The 18,291-nt window shown below is 43.2% G+C and overlaps 1 protein-coding gene and 1 non-coding gene across 3 annotated transcripts in view; both read left to right on the top strand.

The window, feature by feature from the left end:
- Positions 1 to 227: 227 nt before the first annotated feature.
- The window catches only part of MNT (MAX network transcriptional repressor), a 73,682-nt gene continuing 55,618 nt past the window's right edge, over positions 228 to 18,291 (top strand). For both annotated transcript variants that reach the window (XM_075196762.1, XM_075196761.1), the window contains exon 1: positions 228 to 577. In XM_075196762.1, the coding sequence (XP_075052863.1) occupies positions 502 to 577 (76 nt within the window). In that variant the 5' untranslated portion in view covers positions 228 to 501. The remainder of the gene's footprint in view (positions 578 to 18,291) is intronic.
- On the top strand, positions 11,916 to 12,019 carry LOC142141832 (U6 spliceosomal RNA). The gene has a single exon (XR_012688871.1). It is a non-coding gene; the product is annotated as a U6 spliceosomal RNA (small nuclear RNA).

Below are 18,291 nucleotides of genomic sequence, written 5' to 3'. Positions count from 1 at the left end.
GTGTGGAATAAACCTGCGGGGACACCATGTAGCCCCCATATGATCTGTGTGTGTCTGTATTACACACGTGTAACAGGACCTAGCGGCGGGGGCGGTGTGTGTGACAGGCAGCTGGGTAATGAGGACATTTCCAGGGCAGGGTGTTTTTGAAGCACAGAGCCAGAGCTCTGCCCCCACTCCCTCCCTTGTGACTCAGCCCCACGGGCCAGCGCTCCAGTGTCCGGGTTTTCCTTCCACTCGGTAGTAGCTCAGAGCTCTGTGAGTCCCTTTTTTTCTTGTTGTGTTTCTGTTACTCATCGCCATCTTGTTGCAACCCTGTTCTTGTCTGGAAGAGCCGTGGGGGGATCGGGGGTGACATCTTCTGTCTCGGCTGCGCTGTATGTATGATTTAGAGTCTGGTCGCCCAGAGGAGGAGGGTGAAGACGGTCAGCGGAGCCCCTTGTGTGTGATTGATTCCTGCGCTGATTGGAGACAGAGACACAGCAGAGCTTTGCTGGAGACATGAGCCTGGAGACACTATTACAAGCAGCCCTGTTCCTGGAATGGCAAGCCCAGCAGCAACAACAGAGGACACGTGGTAAGGAGCGAGCGGGGGCTGAGAGCTGGGTCCTGCAGGGCTGAGAGCTGGGTCCTGCGGTGTGATGCACTGGAGGATGGGGCAGTGATCTCTCACTGCATCAGACAGCACAAGTGACTGCTAGGAGGTGCTAGCACTGCAGATACAAGGTGCCATTAGGTGTACACTGGATGTGATCACACAGGCACTGCAGGGTCACAGTCAGGTGCTGATTGTGTTACAGTACATGTGGTTTGTGTATCTGGGAGACTGAAGTGTTGATAGAACTGAAGGGACACAGGCAGGTGCTGCATTGTCACAGTGAACCTGGATACAGTGCAGGGTTATGCAGTGCTGGGGCATTGCAGTGTCAAACTGAGACTGGCTGCAGTGCTGGGATGTCAGTGTCTGACTGAGACTGGCTGCAGCGGTCAGTTATTGCCGAGACTGTCTGCAGTGTAAGGACGGACGGGTATTTCTGCAGTTTCCCTGTGATAGAGGGAGACGGACTTGCAGTGCAGGGCGGTGGCAAAGCTCCAGCAGCACTTTGCATAATATCATGACATGGGGTTGTCATATGACTCCTGGCTGCCTCTCCCCTTAACCCCCGCACGTCCGGATGTGTGGACACCCGGCGATCTCCCAGCCATGTAGCGGGGTACTGGTACTGAGAATGTCCTGTGAGGTGCACGGGGTCGGGCTGCGGACCCGCTGATCGCTGTTTACTGTACTAAGAAGCCGCAGATCTCCGGGTTTCCACAAATAGGGCGGGGATTGTCGGGGGTGAATGGGTTACTTGTGTCTGGTGACGTGTCTGGCCACGCCTCTCCCCCCACGTGCATCGGGAACACTCCCTTAGAGGGGGAGGATCAGTGCGAGTCTGAGCGGGACCTGGAGACAGACAGAGGGGGCGGGGCCAAACTGGGCAGTACGCACGTAGCATGATCCACGTAACTCTCATCCTCCCAGCCGCACCAACACCCCTACCCACAGCCTGGCCCCTCCTCCTCCCACAGCAAGCTGAGGGTCTCAGCCTCACAGCTTCCCACTGCACGTACACCCCTCAGCCTCCCCCAGCCACACCAACACCACTACCCACAGCACAGCCTGGCCCCTCCTCCTCCCACAGCAAGCTGAGGGGTCTCAGCCTCCCACTGCACGCATACACACCCCCAGCCACACAGCCTCCCCACTGCACGCATACATACCCCAGCCACACAGCCTCCCCACTGCACGTACACCCCTCAGCCTCCCACTGCACGCATACATACCCCCAGCCACCCCACTGCACGCATACATACCCCAGCCACACAGCCTCCCCACTGCACGCATACATACCCCAGCCACACAGCCTCCCACTGCACGCATACATACCTCCAGCCACACAGCCTCCCCACTGCATGCATACATACCTCCAGCCACACAGCCTCACCACTGCACGCATACACACCCCCAGCCACACAGCCTCCCACTGCACACATACATACCTCCAGCCACCCCACTGCACGCATACATACCTCCAGCCACACAGCCTCCCCACTGCACGCATACATACCCCCAGCCACACAGCCTCCCCACTGCACGCATACACACCCCCAGCCACACAGCCTCCCACTACACGTACACCCCTCAGCCTCCCACTGCACGCATACATACCCCCAGCCACACAGCCTCCCACTGCACGCATACATACCCCCAGCCACACAGCCTCCCACTGCACGCATACACACCCCCAGCCGCACAGCCTCCCACTGCACGCATACACACCCCCAGCCGCACAGCCTCCCACTGCACGCATACACACCCCCAGCCGCACAGCCTCCCACTGCACGCATACACACCCCCAGCCGCACAGCCTCCCACTGCACGCATACACACCCCCAGCCGCACAGCCTCCCACTGCACGTACGCCCCTCAGCTTCCCACTGCATACATACCCAGCCACACAGCCTCCCACCGCACGTACACCCCTCAGCCACACAGCCTCCCCACTGCAAGCACACGTATCCCGCGAGCCACACAGCCTCCCCAATGCATGCATACCCTCAGCCTTCCCACAGCAAGCACATGTACCCCCAGCCACACACTGCACGCATACATACCCCCAGTCACACACTGCACGCATACATACCCCCAGCCACACACTGCACGGATACATACCCCCAGCCACAGAGCCTCCCCACTGCAAGCACACATACACCCCTCAGCCACACAGCCTCCCACTGCAAGCACACATACACCCCTCAGCCACACAGCCTCCCCACAGCAAGCACACGTACACCCCCAGTCACACAGCCTCCCATAGCAAGCACACATACACCCCTCAGCCACACAGCCTCCCCACAGCAAGCACACGTACAGCCTCCCATAGCAAGCACACATACACCCCTCAGCCACACAGCCTCCCACTGCAAGCACACATACACCCCTCAGCCACACAGCCTCCCCACAGCAAGCACCCATACACCCCTCAGCCACACAGCCTCCCCACAGCAAGCACCCGTACACCCCCAGCCACACAGACCCCCACTGCACGCACATGTACACCCCCAGCCACACAGCCTCCCCACTGCACGCACATGTACAACCCCCAGCCACACAGCCTCCCCACAGCAAGCACACGTACCCCGCCAGCCACACAGCCTCCCCACAGCAAGCACATGTACCCCGCCAGCCACACAGCCTCCCCACTGCAAGCACATGTACCCCACCAGCCACACAGCCTCCCTATTGTAAGCACATGTACCCCGCCAGCCACACAGCCTCCCCACTGCAAGCACACGTACCCTGCCAGCCACACAGCCCCTCCACAGCAAGCACACATACCCCGCCAGCCACACAGCCTCCCCACTGCACGCACACCCCTCAGCCACACAGCCTCCCACTGCAAGCACACACTGGCGTGCTGCACACAGCCTCCCACTGCACGCCTACATACTCCCAGCCACAGAGCCTCCCCACTGCAAGTACACGTACACCCCCCAGCCTCCCACTGAATGCACGAGTACCCCCAGCCACACAACCTCCCCACTGTACGCACACGTACCTCAAGCCACACAGTCTCCCCACTACAAGCACATATAATCCCAGACACAAAGCCCTCCCCCAGCAAGCACATATACCGCCAGACATACCACCACCCCTTCCCACAGGAAGCACATATTATTCCCCCCCCCCCCGGAAGACATCCCCTTTAATACTTGCAACATGTGGTTTTCAGTGGTGTCATCACTGCCTGTCAATGTAGTTTTTACCTCTCTTCATCCTCAGGCCTAATGTCACACTGTATCCGGTGACACTTGCTGTTTCCCCATCTTTACAAGCAATTGTGTTTTTGTCAGTAATTACAAGCTCCTTCCACCACCAGTAACACACACACATAAAAAGACTTGCTTCATTGGTTACCGATCCTTCATGTCATTACCACATGCTCTGCATTACCAGCTCTACAGTCAGGTGCACAGGAATAAGAGTACTGCATGAGATGAACACTGCTGCCTCTACGTTGTATAGAATGTGAGACTTTCTTATAGCTGTGCTCCATATCACAAGACAGCTCTCACACTGTTTGGCCTCATTTCTAACATTAAGCCACATTTATGTGAGCTATATACAATCTTCTTCCCATATCCATAACACCAGGTTCACTAAGATTAACAATACATCCTTCCTATGCTGCAAACACACAAAACGATCCTGTAGTAAGCTTTGAAGCAGCGAACAATCTGACACAACCCTGCACTGCATCCAGTGGGCTGCTGCAAACCAGCTTCCTTTATATTGTGTGTAGATTTCCTTTTGTGACGCTAATGTTTTACAAGGAGATATGACACATGTTTAGAGCACAAATGCATGCCTGTGTGTGCTTGACCCTGCAGAGAAATAATCTTTATATAGTCTAATAACATATTTCAGCGTAGACTATTTTGCATGCGAGTCAGCAGCTGGAATATCAAGTAATCCTCCAGTGTCTGCCTCCAGACATTAAACATCTCCTATATGGTGCAATATGTAGTATTATATGCAGATGTTTTGCCAGCTATCCATTTTTGAGATGTAAACAGGCTGATAATATGTCTATATTATGTTTTTATTTTGAAAACATGGTCTGTTATTTAACTACAAAAACCTCCTTTTATAAATAATGCATTTCTAGTTCCATAGAAATGGTGAGATCACAATACTGAATACATGTGCAGAATATTGTTACTTATAGTTACTGGTCTAAATGCTAGAGGAAATAACAGTACAGGTTCTATCAATGTGATTTTTTTTAATTGGTTTGAAGCCCCCCCACAACTACCACTTTCAATCCAGTGTTCTCACTGTCCTTTTATTTTCCATCCGCATTGCTGCACACCATTTCTCATGTAGTTATTTGCACCTTCAGTACAGATGTGAAGGAGGGGGGGGTAGAAGGGGGCGGTTCCTGTGTGGGATCGTTTCACCCCCTTTCTTCCCTTCAATGCTGTGTCTGGTTCTTGGGAGAGCCCTCCTAAATACACAGGAGTGGGGGGAAGGGCAGACGCTACAGGGCAATCCTTCTTAACCAGCTTCCTGTAAGCTCATGCACACTTAGAAATCTGAGCTTTCCATCATTTAGACTATGCTGTTACAGCAGCTTTTGAAGTGTAAATTGCAGAATAGCATTTTCTCCATCCAAGTCTGGAAAAAAAAGGCTGCCGTTAATTCATATTTTTTTCCTTGCATGCTACGGTTTGGTTTGCATTTTTTTAACCATGTTGTTAGCTGTGGCTCTGATCTATTTTTTTCAGGAATACTAAGAAACAGCTTTGTGTCTATTCATTTATTTTGGTACCTACATAAAACTTATAATTTTATTCATGCAGTCAACATGTTTAAGCCTTTTGGTAATTGAATGTGGTCTGATAAACAAGCCAATAGGTTGCCTTTTTTTTTTTTTACACACCATATAGTCTTAAAATTGCTCTAGGCTGTGGCTACATGGGCAAACAAAGTATAGCGGGCTAGTGGTATATGTATTCGTCTGTGTATAGCTTGCCCTGTCTGGAATATGGAACTTTTGAATAACATTCTGTTTGTCATCTACTGAGTATCTGCTCTCATATGCTGCAAATCTGAATAGTGTTTTTTTCTCTCTCTACTGTAAGGATGACTCACAGATTCCGTTATAAAAGTTCAGAGTTGCATTTATTTTGCAATCCCGTTACTATCTGGCTCAACTTAAAAAAAAACATAAATGTGGGTATACTTTATTTCTGTCGCCACTTTCAAATCTGGTGGTCCCAAATGACTTCTTTTTTTTTTTTTTTAATCCACATATTTGTGTGGTCAGCAAATGGCAGGTAAGGGTCGGTTACATTAGTCTAATCATTTATAGGGCCCTTAATTTCTTTGTCATGAGCAGTGTAGCTTTCACATTGATACATGTAGTGTAAAATGTTTCTCTTTTCCTGTTACATATTCTCAGGATCTTTTTATGAAAGCAATTCTGGTCTATTTTCTTCCATAGTGAGGTTGATGTGTTTAAAGGGTCACCAGTCATGATTTTAGTCTAAATTGTGTAAAATATTTATGCTGTAATATTTTAGCCAATAAAACAAAGATACCAGAGAAACTGACTGAAATCGGCAGATCATAATTGGAGATGTTGTATATGTGGGTTGACAGTGACCACAAATTACAGCTATTGTCCTGTGTGTATCGATTGGGTCAGAGCATTTGCAAAATGGCAGGTCTTGTGGGGTGTTCCCGGTATGCAGTGGTTAGTATCTACCAAAAGTGGTCCAAGGAAGGACAACTGGTGAACAGGCGACGGGGTCATGGAGGTCCCAAGACTCATTGATGTGCATGGGGAGTGAAGGCTAGCCAATCTAGTTCAATTTCACAGAAGAGCTACTGTAGCACATATTGCTGATACAGTTAATGCTGGCTATGATAGGTGACAGAACACATAGTGCATCGCAGCTTGCTGTGTATGGGGCTGCACAGTTGCTGACTGGCCATGCTAAGCCCTGTCCATTGCTGAAAGAGCCTATACAATGGGCATGTCTGTGCTAGAACTGGACCATGGGGCAAGGGAAGAAGGTGGCCTCGTCTGATGAATCCACGTTTTCTTTTAAGTTACGTGAACGGCCTGGTGTGTGTGCGCGTCGTTTACCTGGGGAAAAGATGGCACCAGGATGGGAAGAAAGCAAGTTGGTGGAAGCAGATACTCTGGGTAATGTTATGCTGGAAATCTTTGGGTCCTGGCAGTCATGTGGCTGTTACTGAGACACGTACCACCTAACTAAGCATTGTTGCAGACCAAGTACACCCATTCATGGCAATGGTATTCCCTGATGCCAATGCCCTCTTTCAGCAGGAAAAATGCACCATGCCACACTGCAAAAAATTGTTCAGGAATGGCCTGATGAATATTGCTAAGAGTTCAAGGTGTTGACTTGACCTCCAAATTTCCCAGATCTCAATACGATTGAGGATCTGAGGGATGTGCTGGAAAAACTAGTTCTAAGCCATGGAGGCCCCATCTCGCAAACCTTCAGGAGTTAAAGGAACTGCTGCTAATGTCTTGGTGCCAGATACCAAAGGACACCTTCAGAGATCTAGTGGACTCCATGCCTTGACGGGTCAGAGCTGCTTTGGCAGGTGGATTTAATGTTGTGGCCGATTGGTGTACATTTGTGTGTCTAGTTTGTGGTAACCAAGCTCAGGTTCTGTTTTATTTTGCATTTTTGAATGAAAGTTAATTGTTAATATATTTATTTTAAATTCCTCTTTATTATACTATCATTTTTGCTGGATGAATACTGTTAGAATTTTAATGGAACATGGAAAGTAATTGATTCTTATAAAATGTTTAATATTACCAGCTGGTATTTTTTTTAAAGTAGTTTACTGGTGTTGCTTCCTACAGGTATTGTATTCTACCTATCAATTTGCAAGTATGAAGTTTTGAGCCTTTTATGAATAAGTAGGCATTGTTAATGAAAATTCTGCTTCTAAAAGACATATCTAGTTAAGAGTCCTAGCTTTAAATACCCTTAAGGACATGATTCATTGTCATCCTGAAAAGCTCTGGAAAAGAGCAGTCATCTAAATGACCTTTCTGTGATCATTGTGATAGTCTGATAACCTTGTCTGCTTCAGGTCATTAAGGTCAAAGTAGATTCTTTGGATGGCTATATTATTAGCAGTCTAGCTCTGGCTTTATTAGAAAGGCTGGCTCCTGTTTATGCAATCTAAAAATGTGCTTAGCATATTGACTTATTTCTTTACTAGACTATAACTGTCATGGTTCAAAACTGAAACTTGATGGTATCCTATTTGGCTACCCTTGATTGAAAACTTGTTGCTAGCATCTTGATAGCATACTGTGAAGATTTCCAGCATTTATGATTATAAATACAAGATTGTTTGTATCATATCTTATTTGGCTGAATACTTACTTGATTGTCTACCCAATGACGTAGATGTAGGATCATGATATCCAAGGAGAGGACAATCTACATACCATGTCTACACAGCAGCCTAAGGGCTGGATGGAGCCATGTATGTCATTTGTGAAACTTTTTATAGAATAGTATACAGGGCTGGTGCAAGGTTTCTTTGTGCCCTAGGCAAAGCTTCAGCCTGCCGCCCCTCCTCCCCCAATTCCCACTCCCCAGCCAATCACACACTTGATTTTTATAAAGTTAAAATAATAACTCTTACCTCTTGGCTGGCAATACTGCAGTCCAGATGTACTGATGTCTGACACACATCGCTATCCAGACTCCAATTCTGCACAGGGGAATATGCAGGTTTTCTAGAAGAGATTTCAATTGTTAGGTTTCAGAACAAAGCAAATAAAACTTGTTGCAATTCTATTTACTTACCCTATACATACTAATCACTTTAAACCAGTCAACCTGACATTATAAGTTGATTACTATACTGGTCTCACTCATCAGTATCACATGTGGTACTCACTGACCACCAGCTTTTCTCACACGTCCTCCCAGGCCCGCCAGCTTTTCTCCCATTCCTGTGAACATCAAAATGACTGAAATGCTAATTTATCCAGGCTTTGTCGCTTGTGACATTTGAAGGGTAAATGGTCTGTTTTGGTATTCTTTGGCACTGTCCAGTAGGGAATGCCATCAGTCCAGTTGGGAGCTGCCAGCGTCTGGGGTAGATCTTGCTTACTATAGGCTGAAAATATTTTGAGAATTTTCCAATTTATTGGCTGCGTCTCTGGAAAGTTCAGGGTGCCTGGCTGGATCTGACACTTCTTTGAAGCAGGGACAGGTCATGATGGAAAAACAAAACAGGGCGATCTCACCTTTTTATAGAGAACATTTAGCCACTTTTGCTTTTGTAATTTTATTGCTTTGCATTACTACTTAGTGCATTTTACACCAGTAGTTGGTGAAATAAACACCTCCGTGACTCTGGGAGAGAGCTTTACAGCAGTACTGCTTTTAGACTGCACTGTGTTCACTCCAAACGAGATGTTTTTTTGTTTTTTTTTTAAACCTGGTAAATCCAACCAAGTTTTCAACGACGGTATAATAGATTGTAATAGTAAATTAAGCAATTGTCCTTTTTGCTAAGTGTTCTTGTATGTAATATAGAAGAATAACTACTGAAGGAAATGAATGTGTTCTTCTTTAATTACTGCCGAAGCCCCAAAATTGTATGTGTGTGAAAGAACCCCAATTTGTTTTTTATTTGTAGTATATATTTTGCATCATTGATAAAATAGAGTTGTTCATGGATTTCTTCCAACAAGGAATTGGGGAAGTATTAGTGTTCTGGTTGGAAGCACTCAGAAGGTCACGAGGTCAAGTGCTTTAACTGCAGCAGGCTGATTCTTCACTGTCACATGACCTCTGATCAGTCTGCAGCCTCAACAAGACTTATAGGATCATTTTTCTTAGGGCAGTAGTGAACTAAGGACAGTGGTCTGTCTTGTCACATTTAAGAATGAAAATGCTGAGTAAAGCGGTCTTCTCTATACAGAGATCATATTAACGCATATACAGGCAACCCTGATGACTTGCACTTACCCAGATCAGTCTCATAAGTTGTTGTAGGCAGAAGACTGATCATCTGGCAGTGGAAAGAAAAACCCATTAGCAATGCACTCTGGGGTGTGCTGCTATAGAAGGCCGAAGCGTATCTGCTGTTGGGGGCAGTTCCTTAAAAAGGAGCACCTTGCTCACATGAACTGGCTCTTACTGCTCGTCTTCCTCCTGCAGTCTGCCGTTGTATAGCAGTTGTGGCCTTGTTATTCTGGCAGCATCCTTCAGGCTACACTCCCTGTACTGTTCAATGTCACATATAATACTATACTCCTCTTTGGATAGAAACACTCATAAAAACAAAACAAAAAACAGAAGTAATTTTTACTCCCCAGAAATAAATGTAGACCAATGCCTCTAATTACTACTAGCTGTTAGTTATGATATGAAATAAACTCCCCCACTTCGAGTTCCATCTGCTGCCTGTTTTCAATTCTGATTTCAAATATTTTCAAATCAAGCTACTCTCCCACATCTGACATCATGTTTAGATACTCTCCCTCACACCCTTCCATCTGCTTCTGTCCTGTCCCTAGCCTCCTTTCTGATAACCACCTCTTACTCCCACCTCCGCGGCTTCTCCCGTGCTGCTTCCCAATTATGCAACTTCCTACCCTGTGTGACCAGACTGTTTTTTTATAATGGCGTATGCCTAATATGAAACAAGAATATATATATTTTTTAAAAACACGAAAAAAGAATTTATGAATCGTCTGAAATAGTGGCTTTATTTTTGTACGATCGGAGGTGCACTTCTACTTGTACGTACAAACTGCATATCTGCACAGGGAGCAATGAAAAACTAACAGTACTCAGACTTCTGGGCATAGGGCAGTCAGTATCTTTCAATCACTAGTATAGGTGCAGGATCATACAAGCTTTGCAGACACTTTACAATTAAAAAGTATATACACAGGCTAGAAACACACCATCTTCATGCCAAAATATGGCTGTATCCGAGTGGTAGCCGCCTCATGTAATTTTGTAATACACCTAGAAGTTGAAGCAATCTGATCAAGGGCTTTACACAGCCTGGGACATGTGAGGTATTTTCACAAGTCTTTTTTTTTTTTTTTTGTACAGCCTTACAGGTTACACTGATACATTTACTGTCTTGTGGATGAAGATTGTATTAAAGTAATTTTATAATTTTCAAATAAGTATTGCATTTGCTATAGTCTGTATCAGTTCACATGGGTTATGACCTTCAGCTGCTTCCAAACAGTGATTAGTGTCTACTTAATGTAGTTTGTGTGGTCTCGTCATCTATTTATATAGCGCAACTAATTCCGCAGCGCTGTACAGAGAACTCACATCAGTCCATGCCCCATTGGAGCTTACAGTCTAAGTTCCCTAACATATACACACACAGACGCACAGATAGAGAGGTCTCTCGGTTCTATAACCTTAGTGTCTTGTTTTCTTATGTTCATACCCCTGGAGGCAAACCCTAACACTGTGGAAGTAGACATTCATCATTGAGCAGTATTGTGCTAGTCCAAGCTAGCTGGTCATAATACTCCTATCTTGCACTTGGATATCTGGGCTGTTGGCATAATTCTCCCTGTGATAATTGCAATTCAGCTGTTTGGCACAATTGATAGACAACCAAAATAAGTAATATTTTGACCACATGTGGCCAAATTACATCGATCTTGTTTGTGCTGCACCGAACTATTGTTTTGCTATACTGACACCACAAGTTGTGATGGTGGTCATTCAAAATGGTTTTCCACCGTACCTGGTTGGCAAAATTACATTGATTTTGCCATCCAGGTGTCAGGGTGAACAACCAGATTGTTCTATTCCACGTACTTTGTGCAGGGTTGGATTATGTAAGTACAATAATTACCTTCTGATTAGAAATCTTTTGGGCATTACAGTTTGTTTCAGGCGTCGTTCCGTCATTAGCACTGACGGAGGTCCAACTGAAAGGCGCCCCCACCTGAGTTGTCTGATGGTGAAGAACACATCTAGGGGTAAATTACAAGGCAGCGCCTCTTTAAATTTAAGCTGTCATCTCGCCGAACTCCCGCGAGTTGACAAAACCGGAGATTGATACATTTGCCCCCTAGTGTTTTAACAGCAGATTGAAAACAGTAACTGAATCGTCCAACTCCAATAGGGTAACACCTGGTTGGCGTGTTTCAAACCTGCTAAGCGGAAAAAGGTGAGATCTTGTCCCTATTGGGGATGACAGCCCGGGGAAGATAAAAAAAATAAAATAAAAAAATCATACATATTTACTTTTGTTTGGAATTATCCTTTCAGAAACATATTAAAATATAATAGTTTGCAGTTAGAGTACTCAAGTGCTCTTTTCGGCAGCACATATACTATAATTGGAATAATAAAAAGATTAGCGTGGCCCTTGCACGAGGGTGACACACACATTGGTGAAGTGTTCCATATTTTGTCTTGATTAATTAAACAAAGTTGGATCTGCTCAAGTGGCAAAAAGTATCGCCAGGTTGAGCAGAAAAGTCATCCTCCAGATGAATGTCCTGAATCGCCTGCTTTATCTCTATCAGATCCTCCAGTGAAGGTACCCAAGCTCTACTCTAATCCAGTTACACTGCTGGTTTTCCCAATTTGTGTGGCAACACAAATCCCCACGCACCAGCTTGATCACTTTTTGTAGAGCTACATGTAATGGAGGCAGGGACTTTCCAGATGTTCGACTATTATATTACTACTCATCTGACCCAAGCTGAGGTTGGGTCACAACCAGATTGTTCTATTCCACTTACTTTGTGCAGGGTTGGATTATGTAAGTACAATAATTACCAAACAACATTTCATCATCAACATTTATTTATATAGTGCCAGCAAATTCCGTAGCGCTTTACAATTGGGGAGAGTGGTTTGCAAGAAAACATGGACCATAATGGATAGATCTGGAGTCTCCCCGCTGTAAAATATCTTTTCTGGGTCTGTGAGTGCAATTGGTTCACCCTGACCCGTACAATTTGGCCTTATGTGTAACGTATATTATGTTTCCCTCAATAAATAAATTTGTAGCTATTATATGTAGGTCAGATCTCTGTAAAGCTGTACTTTGTGGGTGGTTATGATAAAATAATTTTATAATCAGCTGATAAATGCCTCTGGAAAACGGTTTACAGAATAGGATACATATATTTTTTGCTTGGCTCCTTAAGAACTATTTCAGTTATGGTGTAACCCTGTCTCAAATAATTGTTTCATAATCTCATACAAAAAAAATTAAAAGGACCATTCAAGATTACGACTAAACATGGACCCATGAAGGCCAAATAAACCCACCCAAAGTTACTGGTACTATACCTTTCAATACCAAAGATTTGAAAAACTTTTCAGAAATACAAAAACACTCCTAAGCACAATATTTTTAAAAAAGGTTTCCACTTTAAGGGGAGATTCAGTTGCCGGTGATGGGGCGTGGAAAAATGAGCGGAGATTCTGGTTTTTCCTTTGCAACCCTATGGGGTGCGCACGAAAATCCACGTTATTGCGGTACCGTGGATTGCTCTTGCGGCCTGTTCTGGTGCGTTACCGGAAACCTAATTGAATACCCCCCACTGTATTTAGCAGGTTTCCAGCACTCACATATAGATGGAGACTGTTGCTTCTCATTTTGGTGCTGCTCTATTCTCTATATTGTGAAAGATCCAACACAGCATCTCTAATTGAAAGCCTTAGTGCCACTGTATCTGGCAGCATAAATGTGAACGTCAGAGGGCAGGTTATACCTGAGTGCAGAATCCTACTAAATACAGTGAATGGTGAGTGTCCCTTGATCACTGTGCTGCAAGATTGAACATGGTGCAGTGTTACCTAGACCTGGTATTTACTTTTGATATGGTTTTCATAAACAAACAGAGGGAAGAATCTTCCATTCTGTTGTTGGCTGTTTTACATTGATGGGAAACCTATTGGCAGAATCAATTATGCTCCTTTTAACAGAGATTGTGGTTTGTTGAAAGTAACAATACAGGAGCATATATTATAGTGGGCAGTGAATAGACCATCTCTGACTTTCACTGACTGAACACAAGGTAGACAGTTGTAGGGACAAGTGTCCTTGAAATGTAAATATAGACAGTGCCATTTAAAGTAGATTGACAGGCATTACTAGCTCATGAATACTATTCAGACAGAATTGACAGAATAAAATGAATTTGAAAGTAGCATGAAAATGAGAATTATACTGGCATTAACGTATAATGGAACATAAGCATTGCGGGGGTTGTCCTGTTTCGTGTGCCAAGCAAATGGCAGGTCATTGGTTGCAAACAACTGAAAGTGACTGACGGCGGCTGACCGGACTTGTGTAGAGTAAAAGTCAAGCTATCGTCGGTACCGTAGTGTCGCTCAGAGGCGTATGAGACTACGCTGGGGTATGGCAGTCAGTGACACCACACTTAATTTAGTGAAAAACAAGAAGGTGCTGTTGCATTCTTAATACAAACACTGGAGGACTAAAAACAGGACTTCACCTCGTAAAGCAGTGTTCATATGCCCCACGATATCTGAATATTATTGCAAATCATGTGAATCACTTTCTAGCAGCATTGTGCACAAGATGCTTATTGAAAAAGAGAATACTGTGTGCCACAGGTCTATAAAAGTCAGGGAATGGTTCTAGGAACAGGACTATAAATTCAGCTTAATGCATTGGCAGACTGTCCCTAGGTCTTCATCCAGTAGAACATCTATAACTGGAGTTGGTTATTGGGAGTAGAAATTCACCAACAGCTAATTTGGGAATGGATTTGGGCAGCAGTCCTTGGCTGCTCTTCCAATACCTGGCAAAATCAAACTCTTCTGAGGGCAAATGTGTAAATACATTGCTATTTAGTAGCTGAATATAATAAACGGGTCAATAAGTGTCATTTTGAATGAAGTGAAAATGTATGAACTGGAATAGGAAATGTTTGATAAGTGAAATATGATAAGGTTCATTACAATGCATGGAGCAAAAGCGAAGGTAACACAGGAGCTTCTTGGAATAATTGAGAAATAGTATTTATGAAGCTTTCAATACACCATAGAGGTTAGAGACCATTATTTCACACGAATCAGTGTACAACCAACATTTTTCATAGGTCACAGTCCATCAAGTGACCTGAGTTTTACAATTTGCAATTTTGTGAATTTTCCTGCTCACAATCAGTCAAGATCTACATTAAATTCCCCTCTACTTCTCCAAAATATCAAGGGGTCACATTAGGTTTTCTAGTGTAGTTTTCATGTAACATTTCTGGTAAATTAACATTGATTGCTGACCTGAATAGATTACAACTTAGTTTGGCACGGACTGAGCTCTGTCACACTGAGCTTCTATTTAATCAGGATCTCCTAGTACACAGTACACGGATTGAAGCCAAGAGGCCATTCTGTGTGAGAGCATGGGAACATAGGAAGAGGACTAAACTATATCAATGCTTTTTCGCCTTCGTATCACTCTCCAATAAAACGGAAGCATTCACACACTCACAACACTGCTTTTTATTGTTCAGAGTGAGAATTACATGTTATGTAGTTTCTAAAAGGGTACCAATTGTGTATAAATGGACAAATTATTTTTAATTTAAATATGAAATACCAAGAAAACGATTTTTATTTTCCCCTTAATCCCACGTATTTGGTGGATATATTCTGGTTTTCATACAGGATCCTCTTCTGTAGTGTTACCCGCTACCGTCCTTCTATGTAGGTTCTCGCAGAGAGGCCACATCTGGGTCACATAAAAGCCTAATCTTACCCCTGTTTTAAAAAAAATTGGTCTAACATCTTGTCCCCTCTTCCTGCGGGTAAATTGGTACAAGCAGAAGATCCTGGATTAAGCGAAAGTCTACTTTGGAACTGGAAATACAGTCAGTACATTTTATAAATGGGATCTAGTCTTCATTTGTAAATGCGCCATTGGCCAGGTATATTTGTATGTGTGTATATGTGTATAGGTTTGATATTTAAAGACAAAAGAGTGGGCTCATGGTATAGTAACTATTCACCATCTATAGAAGAATAGAAAATTGCATACTTGAACACACTTTTCTATTCTTCTATCCATGGTAATTGAGTTACTATACCATGAATGCTCTCTTTTGTCTCTAAATATTGTTTCCAGATCAAAGAGAAGCTGCCAACTCAGTCATTTTTATAGTGTATATTGCTTTGTATTTAAAGAGTGGTGATTGCTCCAGGTTGTGGGGAGATATTAATAAGTAATAAACTCAAATAAAATGGTTCTGGCTTTTTGTTACTGAAAATTAAAACCTAGGTTTAGAGGGAACGAACCTCCAAAATATATTTTGACATGTTGCAGAGTTGGGTAAACTGTACTTGGACTAAAGTGACCAGCCTGGTGTGAAGAGCCTGCTTGAGCCCTGTAAACACAGTTAGTGAGAAAGGTTTGGGATTTGTACCTGTAAACACTAATGTGGGCACAAATGGTCTAAATATTTAGATAGAGGGCACTTTACGCCAAGATTGGTGAAATGTCTTGAGTGCACTCAAGTAGTTATCTGTTACTCCTCACTTCTCTTTTGGGGAACGAGGAGAGTTTAACTCTGACATACATTTGTGTCGAAATAGGAATAGCACAGCCAAGCCACACTCCTCCTGCTAGTAATGTGACCTAGTTTGTGTGTCCTAAAACCACCATGAAAGGCATAGGTGTGGCCTTGCAGAAAACAAAACAAAGGGAGGAACAAGAGGAAGATTCTCAACAGGTGCACTACTTCCCTATTTGGATTGGATTTAGCCAACTGGGTCAAAACAATTATTCCTACATAACCTCTCTCTGCTTTTCTGACGTGTCAGTAACCGTGGCATGAATGCGGCTGCATTAGAGATGACATTATGTTGAAACAGAGTGCATCAGGTCAGCTGTACATGGTTAATAGCAGGTTACACTATTTCCTGCATTGTTAGTCCATGTCCAAGGCCTTGCAGCAGTAAGTCTGTTTTCAGTAGTATGTAAGATGTGCAGGAATATAATATTTTAAAATCATTTATATGTGGAATTTTACCTTGTAAGCATTAGAAATCCCATTACATTTAAGAAAGCACAACCTACATTTCCAGTATTCCTTTTTATTGAGTACTATTTGCAGAATAGATTTGATTCTCAATGTCTTAAGCTGGGTACACAACTATGCAATCTTACTTCAGATGCAATTTCTGTAACGTTTTCCCCAACAACTGAAAGTCCGGATAAGCATGCTGAACACACCTACGCTATATAATCAGATCTGTGATCTTCATATCTTATAATCATCTGCTGATTGTGACTGTACACACTCTATAGAGATCTGCCTAAACTGCTCCTTGTGAGTGCATAGACACTTCCATATTTACCTGACATCGTTCCATCGTGGATCCTGATTTTTAGGCAGTTTAGAAAACCAAATCAACAGATGCGATTTGTTTTGGTGCGATGAAACATGATCGTGAGAGCGCACACACACTTTTGCAATATCTGACCGAACGGTCGTGAATCATGTGATCTGCACGGTAATTGCATAGGTTTGTAGACAGCTTTTTCTTTTTGCAAAGAGTTCTCTGACATTGTTCTATATACATAGGAGGCCTATATCAAACCATTAAAACATATTAAATGTAGCTGAAAAATAAGGTTGGCTTTTGTGTAGTACTATAAATGGTTGGCATTGTATGCCATAAGCATAGATAACTAGATTAATTCTATGAAATATGGAAGTCACCAAGGTGATCTGTTTATCATGTAAAATCAGAGTGCTGTTTATTAGAGTTTCAGAATTTTTGCCTTTAATAATTTACAGTAGTACTATTCATATTATAATTCACTATATTTCCTAGTGAACACTGAAGTGTTGTAAATCTGAACTCACTGTTCAAACATATATTAACATTTATACAAATTAATGGCAATTTTTTTTTAATATTAAATAATAATGGACATCGGCTAATGTTGTTGATGTGAATTTTACCAGTTACATAACCTTTTTTTTTTTTTTTTTTATTAATGGTCCCCTTATCAGTTATTGCTATTTTTTGCTACTTCTTATATGTGGATTTATTTATACATTTAACTAGGATCGTAGAAGTGAACCATGCCGTAATCAACACCAAATTGTTCCAAAGGGCAATAAGGAATTAACGTGACAAGTAATAATGCAAAGGCAAAACATAATTGTACATTGATTGTTGTCTGTAAATAGGTTGTTGAGAGGCCAGGAAATAAGAATGGATGGTGATTGACATTTTCATTCATTCATGTCACACTACTTTATAAATATTGGCAAAAAATAAATCCACGCATGTTCCCTCTGCTCAGTGTACAATGCTTGTGTAGTACAGATTGTGGGAGTAAGGTGCATAATCTTTTTATGGTCATAGATATGAGACTGGTAATCTATTTGTTCTTTTCAAAACTGTTTGTGGGAACCAGTGGTGTCTAATATTGTGAAATCCAGGACTTCCTTAAACACGTGTGGCTTTTTTTTTTTTTTTAAATAGGGTTGTGCTGCTTCTCTCATGAGCAGTGTAAAGGGAGCAGGGTGTGGGGAGAATCTTAATGTAATATGTACAATGGTAGCTTTTCAAAGTCGATATGCATAAGTACATGTTCTTCTATACTAGAGAGGTATATATAATATTGTCCAACAACATACAGGTAGGGTGATAGTGTATGGGGTTGAAAAATTTGAATTTAAGCTCCAA

The sequence above is a fragment of the Mixophyes fleayi genome, chromosome 2, assembly GCF_038048845.1.
Source record: "Mixophyes fleayi isolate aMixFle1 chromosome 2, aMixFle1.hap1, whole genome shotgun sequence".
Classification (NCBI taxonomy): Eukaryota; Metazoa; Chordata; class Amphibia; order Anura; family Limnodynastidae; genus Mixophyes; species Mixophyes fleayi.
The sequence above is the reverse complement of the archived record's forward strand: the minus strand, read 5'-3'. Positions and strand labels throughout refer to the sequence as shown.